This window comes from Ambystoma mexicanum, chromosome 14, assembly GCF_040938575.1.
Source record: "Ambystoma mexicanum isolate Mex_15411 chromosome 14, UKY_AmexF1_1, whole genome shotgun sequence".
NCBI lineage: Eukaryota > Metazoa > Chordata > Amphibia > Caudata > Ambystomatidae > Ambystoma > Ambystoma mexicanum.
The window spans coordinates 92,807,248-92,821,005 of NC_090940.1; the positions used below are offsets into that span (position 1 = coordinate 92,807,248).

Genomic DNA, 13,758 nt, shown 5'->3' on the forward strand with positions numbered 1-13,758 from the left:
CTTTAACGAGTCTAGCAATTATTGTATAGAATTCCAGAAAGACACATTATTTGGTATTCCTATTCTTTTTTATTTAGGGTCACTGCTGAAAGATTTAGACTTGTGGCACTCCTGTTCTGTTTTTATTGTTCTTATTTTTTTTAAGGGGGCTGAACAAGAAAGCCAGCCACTCCAGAAGTAAAGAGCCACCTTTTTTTTTGTAGAGGTCGCAAGGGAGACCACAGAGGTCGCAGTTGCGACCTCTGACGTCCCCTAAATGACGTCCCTGCCAGGGCTGAGCCCCGGAACTTATTTCTGTACACCCGTCAGGTGAGGACTTGCCTATGGGGAACTCTGGAGATTTCCCAGAAGGCCTCTGCATACTGGGCCTCTTTTGTGGGGTATTCCCACTTTTTTTCCATAGGAAAAGTGTGGGGCTTGCTAAAAATGATTAATATGGGGCCACTTTGGAAATTATTTCCAGGGCCTCTTTTGGTTCCCAGTCCACCCCTTGCACCCGTACTTATTGTCTCAAACTCAGTTTCATTATGATGTTGTGTTTCGGCCATTTTATTTTGCTTGACTGACTGTCAGTCTTAGCCACACATCAAGCAACGACAGTGAGCGCCACACCCGTGCTGCTGTGATGGGTAGCCTGTTTCCAAAGTAACTGTTCATGTGCTGAAAGTGCTCCAGATAGCCTAGCTCACTGGCAAGCACTGATGCAGCAGGGTGGGTGGCTTGGGTGTGTGGTGCAGTAGCAGCCATGCCACAAGGTGCAGCTCACGATCTCAGCAGACAGGCATGCACGCACATGCATTTGTGCAAGTGTCAGTATGACGCAGGCTTTGCTGCACCTCTAATGTGGGTGGCAATGCAGAGCCCAGAAAATATTTGGGCCCTGACATTTATTTAATTTACAAATTAAGAACTGCAGGCATGAGACGCATGAGGGTACTCTCATAACCAGGTCTAATGTCTGGCAGAGGGACTCCCAGAACCCCCCTTGTTAATTTGCATATTTAAGTAGCTTTGGGTCTCACCCTAAATTACATGGGGAATCCAGACGTGGACCCCTTGATCACTATTCTTAGAGGCACAGCTCCACCCTACTGATCAGGTCCAACCAGACCGAAACACGTGTCTGGGGTTTCTGTTGGTACTCTTGTTCAGAGGAGAATTGCCTAGCATTTCGGTGCTGGACTGCCCCAGGGCAGGACAAAGACTGATATGTTTGGGATATTTCTTCTCTGTGAAAGATAGTGAGCTAAAGACTCTGGGCAAGTCTCTTGTAACCAGGACTAATGTCTGGCAGAGGGACTCCCAGGACCCCCCCTTGTTAATTTGCATATTTAAGTAGCTTTGGGTCTCACCCTAAGTTACTAGGGGAATCCAGACGTGGACACCTTGCTCACTATTCTTAGAGAGGCGCAGCTCCACCCTACTGATGAGGTCCAACCAGACCGAAACACGTGTCTGGGGTTGCTGTTGGTACTCTTGTTCAGAGGAGAATTGCCTAGCATTTCGGTGCTTGACTGCCATAGGGCAGGACAAAGACTGATATGTGTGGGATATTTCTTCTCTGTGTAAGATAGTGAGCTAAAGACTCTGGGCAAGTCTCTTGTAACCATGGCTAATGTCTGGCAGAGGGACTTCCAGGACCCCCCCTTGTTAATTTAAAATGGTTTGAGCATTAACCAGAAGTGTCCGATGAGATTCACTGCCGAGATTTGGGGACGCCTAGAGCAGTGACTCTAAAACCCTTCAGGTCACCATCGGGGAACTTCCTCCTCATAGCAGGGTACAGTCACCTGATTCACCTGACAACAATGGCGCCACCTGGCAGAGCTCCATTCCCTGGTAACCAGGACACTATGGGAGGGAATGGAGGAAAGCACTGTTACTCCCCGGCTTCCCCACTGGGTCAAAGACCAGACCTGGACTGGATCCAGAAAGGGCCACTGGGAATTTGGGAGGCAGACCACTTTATGGAAAGCCCAACCAGATCACAGAGGGTTGACAGAACAACATGGAAAACGTCCAGAACCAGGCCACCCAGAATTTGCTGATGTAACAGGGGAGGGTGGGGGGCCGGCTACATCTCCCATAATCTCTTGGGTTGACTAAAAGAAAACTGTCCGGAACCGGGCAACCACCATCCCAGTTTCAGAGAGGGGAGAATTGGGGAGAGCTGCCAACCCAATGAGAGATTGTTCGACCGTTGTGTAGGATCACTCTACAAAATCCACACCCCTAGTACCTTAAGAGGGGAGGAAGGACATGCCCCATCCTGCCCCCCCACAAGGAATGACAATGTAGAGGGGCACTTAGCCGCTAAGCTCACAGAGGAACATGACTACAAGCAGCAAACAGGCAGGCAGGGCCGAACAATGAGATTCAAAATGGCAGCCCCACCTCTTATAGCCTCTGTTTAACCAGCCACTCCCACAGAAGAGGTGAGCAAATCCAGCCAATCGCTGGCAAGCACACCTCACTGCACTCGGGTGAACACTGTCAACATGGGTGACAGCCCAGAGGTGTAGCTGGGACACTGTAAAGGAAACTCACACACCTCACAATATGGGCTGCTGGTGCGGAGGAAGGATGGAGTTTGGAGTAGGAGCAGTAGAGTAGAAGCAGTGGAGAAGTGGCGTGGGGGATAGAAGGAGGTGAAGTAGGTGGTAGCAAGATCAGAGGAGGTTGGTGGTGGTAAAATTGTGGAAGAATGTCTATTGAAGGAGATTGGTGGAAGGAGAGTACTAGATTTAAAAACCACAGAAGGCATTGGAGACAGTGAGGCAGCAGTAGTGACCTCAGAGGAGGAGGAGGGTATTGGAGAAAGTGGGGAAGCAGTAGTGACTTCACATGAGGAGAGAGGGGATTGGAGAAAGTGGGGAAGCAGTAGTGACTTCACAGGAGGAAAGAGGGGATTGGAGAAAGTGAGGAAGCAGTAGTGACTTCACAGGAGGAGGAGGGGATTGGAGAAAGTGGGGAAGCAGTAGTGACTTCACAGGAGGAGAGAGGGCATTGGAGAAAGTGGGGAAGCAGTAGTGACTTCACAGGAGGAGAGAGGGCATTGGAGAAAGTGGGGAAGCAGTAGTGACTTCACATGAGGAGAGAGGGGATTGGAGAAAGTGAGGAAGCAGTAGTGACTTCACAGGAGGAGGAGGGCATTGGAGAAAGTGAGGAAGCAGTAGTGACTTCACAGGAGGAGGAGGGGATTGGAGAAAGTGGGGAAGCAGTAGTGACTTCACAGGAGGAAAGAGGGGATTGGAGAAAGTGAGGAAGCAGTAGTGACTTCACAGGAGGAGGAGGGGAATGGAGAAAGTGGGGAAGCAGTAGTGACTTCACAGGAGGAGAGAGGGCATTGGAGAAAGTGGGGAAGCAGTAGTGACTTCACATGAGGAGAGGGGGGATTTGAGAAAGTGAGAAAGCAGTAGTGACTTCATAGGAGGAGAGAGGGGATTGGAGAAAGTGAGGAAGCAGTAGTGACTTCACAAGAGGAAAGAGGGGATTGGAGAAAGTGAGGAAGCAGTAGTGACTTCACAGGAGGAGGAGGGGATTGGAGAAAGTGGGGAAGCAGTAGTTACTTCACAGGCACAGGAGGAGAGAGGGGATTTGAGAAAGTGAGGAAGCAGTAGTGACTTCACAGGAGGAGGAGGGGATTGGAGAAAGTGGGGAAGCAGTAGTTACTTCACAGGAGGAGAGAGGGGATTTGAGAAAGTGAGGAAGCAGTAGTGACTTCACAGGAGGAGGAGGGGATTGGAGAAAGTGGGGAAGCAGTAGTTACTTCACATGAGGAGGACAGAGTGGATTGGAGAAAGTGAGGAAGCAGTAGTGACTTCACAGGAGGAGGACAGAGTGGATTGGAGAAAGTGAGGAAGCAGTAGTGACTTCACAGGAGGAGAGAGGGGATTGGAGAAAGTGAGGAAGCAGTAGTGACTTCACAAGAGGAAAGAGGGGATTGGAGAAAGTGAGGAAGCAGTAGTGACTTCACAGGAGGAGGAGGGGATTGGAGAAAGTGGGGAAGCAGTAGTTACTTCACAGGAGGAGAGAGGGGATTTGAGAAAGTGAGGAAGCAGTAGTGACTTCACAGGAGGAGAGAGGGGATTGGAGAAAGTGAGGAGGCAGTAGTGACTTCACAGGAGGATGACAGAGGAGATTGGAGAAAGTGAAGAAGCAGTTCACTTCAGAAGAGGACACAGGGGATTGAAGAAAGTCGGGAAGCAGTAGTGACTTCAGAGGAGGAGGACAGAGGCGATTGGAGAAAGTGGGGACGCAGTAGTGACTTCACAGGAGGAGGAGGGGTTGGAGAAAGTGAGGAGGCAGTAGTGACTTCACAGGAGGAGGACGGCGGGGGTTGGAGAAAGAGCAGAAGCAGTAGTGACTTCAGAGGAGGAGGACAGAGGGGAAACAGTTGATGAGGAAGACTGTGCTTACCAGGCGGGGGAGGAATATTTGGATTATCCAGGACTGGGGGAAGGTGGTAGAGGAAGCGTGAAGGGGTTTGTGGCAGGATAGCTGTGGTTTGGGAATGGCAGGAACTGGTACAAGGAACACTGACCAGGGAGAGCAGGGCCCCATATCCCTGAAGGACGAGCAGACCGCCATATCCCTGGGAGGTGAGCAGGGCACCACATCCCTGGGAGGTGAGCAGGGCACCACATCCCTGGGACGTGAGCAGGGCACCATATCCCTGGGACGTGAGCAGGGCACCATATCCCTGGGACGTGAGCAGGGCACCATATCCCTGAGAGATGAGCAGGGCACCATTTCTGGGATGTGAGCTGGACAATCCCTGAAGGGTAAGCAGGGCACTGTTTATGGGAGGTGAACTGGGAAACATTTCCCTGGGAGATGAGCAGGGCACCATTTCTGGCAGGTGAGTAGGGCACCATTTCTGGGAGTTGAGCTGGCCAACATTTCCCTGGGAGATGAGCAGGGCACCATTTCTGGGAGGTGAGCTGGGCAACATATCCTTTGGAGAAATTGAAGTTGGAGGAGGAAGATGGGTAGTTGAGGAAGAGTAGTTGGCGGTTGAACAATAGGAGGAGGTTGGACGGTGAAGTGACGCAAATGCATAATTAGGGCGCAGTGAAGAAGGAAGGGAATGGTTCAGAGGAGCGAAGAGAAATGGGGAATAACAGAGGGGTGAAGATGGTGGGGCTCAAAGGGGCAAAAAAGGACTGGGGAAAATGGGGCAGAGGGCTAGACCGCTCCTCCCTTCTCTATCTGACCTGCTGCACGCCGAGACCTGGGGCTGCCCAAAAAGCAGAAGAGAAGAAGCCTGGCCACCCAGTAGGGCCCCCCAATGCCGGTGGCGGAACAACCTGGAGGAGATGTTTGGAGTGAACTTTGGTCTTGGGACCCTGGAATCAGAGAAGAGTGCACACCTCATTTCACTGCCCATTTTTATTTTCCCCACACTTTGATCATGTTGCCTAATAAATGGTTGCGCTTTTAGCTGATGTCAGTGCCTGGCTGTTGATCACTTGGTGACCATCCTGACATGTGTAATGTAAATCAGACCACAGCATGAATATGTCAATGCACGCCGTACAGAGAAAGCATGATCATCAAAAATATAAAAAGAACGTCGTAGGTGGCCTGGGGACACTCTAGAGCAGGTGGCTGCAACCTCTGGTTCTCCAGATGCTTTGCACTTCAACTCCCATCAGCCCTAAAGAGCACAGTCAATGGTGAGGGATCATGGGTGTTATAGGCAAAAACATCTGGCGAGCTGCAGGTGGCATACGCTTTCCATCAGTAGACGTTTGAGTCCATCATTGGCTTGGAGCCCTAGCTGGACACAATCTCCTTGCAGCGGCCATGAAGTCCAGATGTTTAGGGCGGCTGAAACAATCTGCCACACAAGCACACTTCTGCTTTCCAATCCTGCTTCCTCCTCATCACATCGCCCCAGGGCTTCGCCGAATTCCACTTTATATCAGGATTGAGAGCAGGGCCAGAAAGGGTACAGCAGCCCTCAACTTTCTCATGGATGGAGGCCATTTCTAAGTTCTAAATGCAAAGGCAACCGACCTCAAAGGTTTATCCTCCAAGTACCCCTGTACTTAGAGGATACAAATAACCTGCTTGGGCCAGTGACAGGGAGAATAGCTCAGGGGCAACGCGCTCGCCTTGGAAGCAAGATGATGCGGAGCAACACAGGTTCGATTCCCTGGGTCTGAGCTTAGAAACACCCTGGGTATTAAGCACGTTATAAAACAACCAATTAAAATTAAATACAAAAATATATTACCTTAAACTATGTGACCATGGGGATGATTTTATTTGATTTATGGATTATAATACCAGACGTGGACTCCCTGCTCACTGTGCTTAGAGAGGCTCAGCTTCACCTCACTGATGATGCCCAACAAGGCTGAAACACGTGTATGGGGTTGCTGATGGTACTCTTGTTCAGAGAGGAATTGCCATAGCATTTCGGTGCTGGACTGCCCTTGTGGGCAGGACAAAGACTGATATGCAAATGGGTATTTCCCATCTGTGAAGGTACAGTGAGCAAAAAGCAATGGCTGCGAACTCTCAATGTGGTTAATAACCACTGGACAGGTTATCATGCCTTGTTCTTTCGAGAGAGGGGCGCCTGCTACCTTTTTTGTATTTATAATAATAATTGGTTATTTAGAATGCTCCTAATACCCAGAGGTTTCTAAGCGCGGAAGCCCGGACCCGGGGATCGAACCTGTGTTGCTCTGCGTCGTCTTATTTCCAAGATGAGCTGCATTGCCCCTGAGCTATCCCCCACACTCCCCTTGAGTCTATGCAGTATGAATGACTACCCGATATCAGTGGTCGAGAGCTGTTGGGAGCGGTGCGCCCCTACTTTAAAAAAACGTTTTACCGTTCCTATATTTATATTTTAAAAAGAAACCGTTCCGGGATGGATTCGTTTTAAAATAAAAGTGTAGGAACTTAGAAGTGGAAACTTGGACTTCAGTGCACTGCACTGAACAGTCCATTAAATAACAGGCGCATGTGTTTGGGGGTTTGCATTGCGTGTGAGAGGGGGGCGTGGCGATGGGGTTTGTGGGGAGCAGGGTATATGGTTGCACTACTTCTTTTCATATACTTGTTTTCGTCCACTTCGTCCGCTGCCTGATACAGATTGTGGTTGGTTTCCAACGCTATACAAATCTTCACAAACCTACAAAACATTGGAATTTCAGACTAATTGCAGTTTCCTGCAAATCCCGGCATTCCCTTTTACCATGTACTTTTTTAGTAACTGTTTTTAATTGTTATACTTAGTAAATTAAGCGAAGTTTGATTTTCTAGGTCAACCACTGGTGTGACATTCGATTTTTGTGATCACTATTTTGCATCAAGTGTGTGCTTGACTTTCAGTGAACTATGGCTGCTGATACCGCCATCTTAACAGAAGCTCGCGCGTTGGCCCATACTGCCCCCATCACCGGATTGGCTGCTGTTTTTTTTTCAACAAATTACTAGTCATCCTGTGTTGTTGAAAACATTATTTCCCTCACACTTTTGTTTCTTTATGCTGCACAATCTCTATCCATGTGCCCTCAACCGCAGTGACCTTTGAAAACAAAAATGGTAGAAGCGGCCGCCAAAATGTAGCCCTCTGGAACTACGCTACCCAGAAGTTCTTCGGTTACGCAAAGTCTTTAGGACTATCAATATGGAGGGAGGGGCATTTTCAAGGAACATCTTGATACTGCTGCTACAGGATAAGTCCTAGCTTTGCATTTCTGAGGCTTTTCGAAGCTATTTGACATTGGAAATGAGTGGGACAAAATGGCATGCTACAAAAGTAGAGGATGGGATTGTCCGCACCTAAAATTACAGCCATGTTATTTTGCAGAAGATATTACAATCCAGAAGACGTCATCCTTGTCTTGTAAATGTGCACTATTGGCTTGGTAGCATCTCAAATCTGCAATATCGTAAGACGTCATCCTTGTCTCGTAAATTCACACTACTGGCTTGGTAGCATCTCAAATCTGCAATATCGTAAGACGTCATCCTTGTCTCGTAAATTCACACTACTGGCTTGGTAGCATCTCAAATCTGCAATATCGTAAGACGTCATCCTTGTCTCGTAAATTCACACTACTGGCTTGGTAGCATCTCAAATCTGCAATATCGTAAGACGTCATCCTTGTCTCGTAAATTCACACTACTGGCTTGGTAGCATCTCAAATCTGCAATATCTTAACTTACGTTAAGGTTGACGTCCATTCTCTTGCATTGGAAGAGTGATGTCAGACCTACTGTTGATGACTGGCTTCAAAACCTGTAGCTTCTCCCCAGCAGAAGAGAGTGTCCTTCAAGTGTGAGCAGCGGCTTGATATGTACACAGCCATTTGGGATGATTTTAATGAGTTGCATGTTTAGCTCCTCCCTTTTTTTTTCTTCCACTTCCCTTTCTAGTTGTTATTTTATTTTTCTTACCGATAGGCCTGTTGCCTTTGCGTCCTAGATGTGTTTTGATTTAGTTGCCTATTATTTATAAACGGTAAGTCTTAAGTATTGGCTTTTCAAGGGCTGGTCGGTTAGGCGACGCTTATCAGTTTGGCTTGAAATAAGTGTGTAACCACATCATTCTGTCGCATCCTGCTGTGTATGGTGGTTAAAAAGCCAAATACACCACCTGAAATATTAGTCCATCAACACACTCAGACATAAGACTGTGCCAGTTAGCTATTCAGAGGATTGTTTAATTATGAAAAATAATTAAATCATAAAGTTGCCCTTTGTGATTGTATGTGTTTCGGCTCATGTCGCCTTTTTCAAATCAGGGCTAGTGCCATTGAAAAAACCTTATTTGTGAGTCTTGGTTAGGCTCTTTATAGGTATTTCCAGAATAAATGGGTTAGATCCCGTTGCCTCGTCTGTTTCCTCGATCCTCTGAATAACTAACTGGCACAGTCTTATGTCTGAGTGTGTTGATGGACTATTATGTATAAACTGTTGTTCTTTTTGTAAAATCAATAAAAACAATTTTTATAAAGATTGATGCCATTGGGGTCTGATATGCTTAAACCTGAGCAAACGGAAACCCTGTCCAAACCATTCAGGTGAACACTGCCAGGCAGCGACGCGTCAATGTAAGTGCTAGGGCACTTTTACGCATGCAGCCTTAGGTCCGCGCACATTACGACTTGCGGAACGATGACATGGAGCGGCACTTTAGAGCGCATGGAGGTTCATCCAGGATCACACCTACCTCTTGACGGTCCGGAGGAGAGTAGAGCGGGCCTCATTGTGGAAAGTAATGATGACCGTGGTTGCCGGGAGGTCGGCGTCATAGTGAACCGAGGTGCACCTGCAGAAGACAAAAAACAGAATCAAATGTTTAATAAACGAGAGACATCAAAGCGGCTTGGATGGTGAGCTGAAACTATCTTCTTGCAGAGCCGATGGTTTACATTTTTGCAACGTAGACCAAGACTTTTATTCTCTTTATTTCACTTGTAACGCGCACACAAGCCCTCAGGCATCAGGGCGCTATAGAACCAGTTACATGGGGCCCAAAGGCGATAAGGCATAGGTTACAGAGGCGTACAATGTTCATAGGGTATCAAGCAGGCCACACTTTAGTTTACAGGAACGATTAGTTGAACAACCAAGTTTTGAGAACATTGCAGAAGGGAGAGTGGGAGGGAGCTCAATTGCTTGGCTGCAATGACTGGGAAGCTTGTGCCTCCTGCTTTCGCACGTTTGAATTTGGGTTGCACAAGCCTGTGAGAGTAAGGTGGTTTCTGGTGGGCCTGGAGGGTTGGGACATGGTGACTTTGTGCGACAAGTAGGGGGGCAGACTTGGAGATGCATTTATGAGTGATGGTGAGGGTCTTGAATGAGATTCTTTCTTTGAGAAGGAGCCAGTGGAGCTTTCTGCAGGCAGTTGAGATGTGCTCTGAACGGGGAATGTTTAGGGCCACGCGAAGGGCATTATTTTGTATGTTCTGGAGTTTCCTTAGATTGCCAGATGAAGTGCCGGCAAACGGGGCATTGCAGTAGTCTAACCTAGCACCCACCACTGAGCGGGCAATGGTTCGATAGTTGTCATTGGTGAGGAATGGTCTAGCAGCATTGATAAATTTGGTGTAGTAAGCTGCAGCTGAGGAGATCGCGTTGACTTGGTGGGTGAGGGATAGGGTTGAGTCAAGGTACACTCCTATGATTTTCACGGATGCAGAGACTGGGATGACTGAGCCATCAATGTTGAAGGCTGAGTACAGAGGGTTCAGTTGCTTCAGTGCTGAGGTGGAGCCAATGATGAGAAGCTCCGTTTTCTCATCATTGAAGCAGAGTCCATGGGTAGCCATCCAGGCTTGGATAGTGTCATAAGTGGTGTTTAGTGCAGCAGCATCATCGTGGTAGGATCCAGAAAGGGGAAGGAGGATTTGTGTGTCGTCCGCCTAATTTGTGTATGCAATGCCGAGGTAGTCTAGGTGATCGAAGAGGAGCTTTGTGAAGATGTTGTACAGCGTGGGGCACCCTGCAGTTGATGGGGGAGGGTGATGCACAGGCATTTTTAGAGAAGACTTTCATAACTCTGCCCTCAAGAAAGGAGGCAATCCAAGAGGCTGCTTCTGTGGAAAAGGAGGTCTGAGGAGATGTGATGTTGGCATACAATGTTATAATCGACCAGGTCAAAAGCAGCGGACAGATCAAGGAGGAGGATTAGGGCTAGCTTGCCTCCGTCTCTGATCTCATCCATCTAGATGCGCTGATGCTGTGCCATGTCCTGGACAGAAACCAGATTGATGCATGGCAAGGATTTGATTAGACTCAAGATGATGTTGAATTTGGATGTAGGCCGCTCTGTCGAGAATTTTGAGGCGGAAGGCAACGGTATTGATGGGCCGGTAATTATTGGGTGAGGTGGGAACGAGAATGTTTTTTTTTTTTTAAGAAGCGGAAGGACCCATGCTTCCTTTAGGCAAGCTGGAACCAGCCTGGAGGTGAAAGAAGCATTAATAAAAGTCATGATGAAGGGGGCTAATGTTTCGGTAACATTCTTTGATCAAGGGGCTGGGCAGACATCAGCTTTACAGTGTGAGGGGTTGAGGCATAGGAGAATGTGCAGCGATTCCTGTGTAGTGATTTTGTTGAATGTGAACAGGGGGACTCCAGGCTTATTTAGGATGGGGCATGGGAGAGCCTGTGCAGATTGGCATGGCTGGTTTGTTTGGCAGAGAATTTCTTTTGTAGTGTGTTCATATTTAGCAGCCTCCTGGATATTGTTGCACCAGGCAGCATCCTTGGTTAGGGGTTTGGGGATAGGGGCTTCAATTTCTCTAAGGATGGCGAAGAGTTCTTTTGAGTTGGAGTTGGCTTTAGCAAATCTAGTGTTAAAGGTGCTGGATTTAGCATGGATAATGGCTTGCTTATAATGTCTGAACAGGTTAGAGAACTTGAGTTTGGTGTCTTCTGTAGGCTTGTTATTCCAGCAAGTTTCTGCGTGTCTTTTTTCAGTTTTGAGGGAGGCTAGATCAGGGTGTACCATGAATTCGAGTGAATGATAGATTTGGCTTTTCTTGGTACCAGCAGAGCAATGGAGTCAATGGCATTATTCAGAGTTTTGGAGTACAAGTCGTCTAAGAGCATGGAATCCGTAGAGTCCAAGTAGTCAGGGTTCAGGGCATCGAGACAAGGGCAAAGGTTTTCTTTGGTAAGTGTCTAGGAGCAACGAGCTAGTGGGGGGAGCGATGTCATGGGAGGTTTAGCAGAAGGACCACAGGGAAGCAAGAATAAGATGAAGTCAGACCAAGGACAAGGCGAGTTAGCTTTGTTGGAGATATGGCAGTTGTCAGCTATCGAGTCAAGAGATCGCCCTTGATGTGCATGGGGTTTTAATTACAAATTACAAAGCCGAGTGCTGCGAGGGCATTGGCTAGGAAGCAAGCTGGTAGGCCAGAAGGGTCATTAAGGCCAAGGTTAAGATTTCCCAATAGAAGTACTTGTGAGGAACGTTTAGCGTTGTCCCCTAGGATGAGGAGTAGGTCCTCCTCAATGAGAGGACAGGGCCGGGAGGGTGGTAGAAAATGTGTGTAAGGATGGTATTTGTATGGGATGTGAAGAGTTTTATGGCGAGGATGTCGCAATTGTTGTTGAGTGTTGATTGATTTGTCCAACATTTAAATGGTCCTTGGAAACGAGGGCCTTTCATCCTTCTGAGGTCAACTAAATGAGTGCAGAGTTAACATTTCCAAAGGAATTGATCAAACCTCTGTAAATATATGTAGGGTTAGATGACTTAATACACATACTTTGTGTAGTTGATGCTTATTTTTTCTGACCCTGCAGTATATATGTCAGGAATAGCAGGACCGCTAGGGCAGCATGTGCTCTTCTGAAGGGGGTCTAGCAATTCACCACAGGCAGTGATGTCAGGCACAGGAACCCAGGCGGACCCCAGGTCCCCTCACCTGGCACCTCTTCATGCGGTGGATACCATAGGATCGCCGCCTGGCGCATGCCTGCTTAGTAGACCACAGCAATGGCACCCAAAATGGAATAACATGGAGTCGTAGCATTGATCCATGCGACTGCACCTGTATATTGCACTTGCTAAAAATGCATGCACAGTCAGTGTGAATGAAGCCTATGCAGGGGGTCGAGTGGGGAATTCTGACCCCGTAGACAGGCTGTGGATTTCTCTCATGGACTGAGAAACCCAAAGCGAAAACTCTGGGTTGTAGTTTTATTGCACTGTTCTCGCTCCGCAATGAAAATTGAAAGAGAAGAAGTGACTTGGGCATCATTCGGGCTAAATGCTCTTTGGTACTTCAATGTTGTTGAGTTGTAACTAATTTGCCCAAACTAATATTTATCTCCTGGAAATTCAAAATCAGATTTGCATGCTCATGGACTTGTGTTTGCCCAACTTTTGCTTGCAAATCGGCTCAACTATTTATATTTTGTTGGTGATCTAACAAAGCAGATATTCTGATTCATTCCACTTTACCATTTCTTCACCTGCACTACAAACATGCAGGCACAGTTCATATGGAATTTCGCAGGCAGCAAAATCATAATGTTTGCAATTTCCATTCTTTCAGAGAGAGTAAAGAGGAATACTTGTGTTGACAATTACGCGAGTAAAGTGCAATTCTTACAGGAGAAGGACAACATTTTGCATTCAGACTTTTTGGCTGTAAAACTCCTCCAAATTAGGACACAGTACTACATTTAAAAGCACACATTATCTTCAGATTCCTTCTTGAATCCCAGATAATTTCCTATGCATTGGATAAAGGACACTTAGTAATGCTGTGTGTCAGGAATTTCTGTAGATCCCCCCCCAAAGAAATCAGAAACACAACAAAAACATTTCAAGACTTTACTAATTGCTTTTTCTTTTTTCTCCCATCTTTTTACTGATATTTTCAAGACGACGCGATATAAAGAAAAGCGTATGTTTATGTCAGAATTGTAGAATGGAATTTTTAACTGAAATGTTCTAGAAGGCACAATATAAAAGGAAAGAGCAAACTCTTTGTGCAATTCAATACATTAAGTGGCAACAAATTCCAGAAGGGTAACCCACATGCTACAAGAAATCTTAGTATACGTTTTTTCCAATATTTATGCTTTTAATTATGGAAAGATTGACTTTATGATTTGCTCCAATTGGTCCATTGGGCATGGGCAGTGACAAAATAGGTATAGGGAAGAAAAGGGAGAACAATGATGTACGAACTCAACTTACAGTTGTGTTGCAAAGTATTTCGGGAGCTTCATATGCCGCTATGATTTACTTTACTTATCTTGATTTGGAAA

At 46.9% G+C, this 13,758-nt stretch overlaps 1 protein-coding gene across 2 annotated transcripts in view; it reads right to left on the bottom strand.

Moving 5' to 3' along the window:
* Nucleotides 1–13,758, bottom strand: part of GALNT16 (polypeptide N-acetylgalactosaminyltransferase 16) — a 608,740-nt gene that overhangs the window by 166,295 nt on the left and 428,687 nt on the right. For both annotated transcript variants that reach the window (XM_069638585.1, XM_069638586.1), the window contains exon 3: nt 9,197–9,295. In XM_069638585.1, coding sequence (XP_069494686.1) covers nt 9,197–9,295 — 99 coding nt within the window. The remainder of the gene's footprint in view (nt 1–9,196; nt 9,296–13,758) is intronic.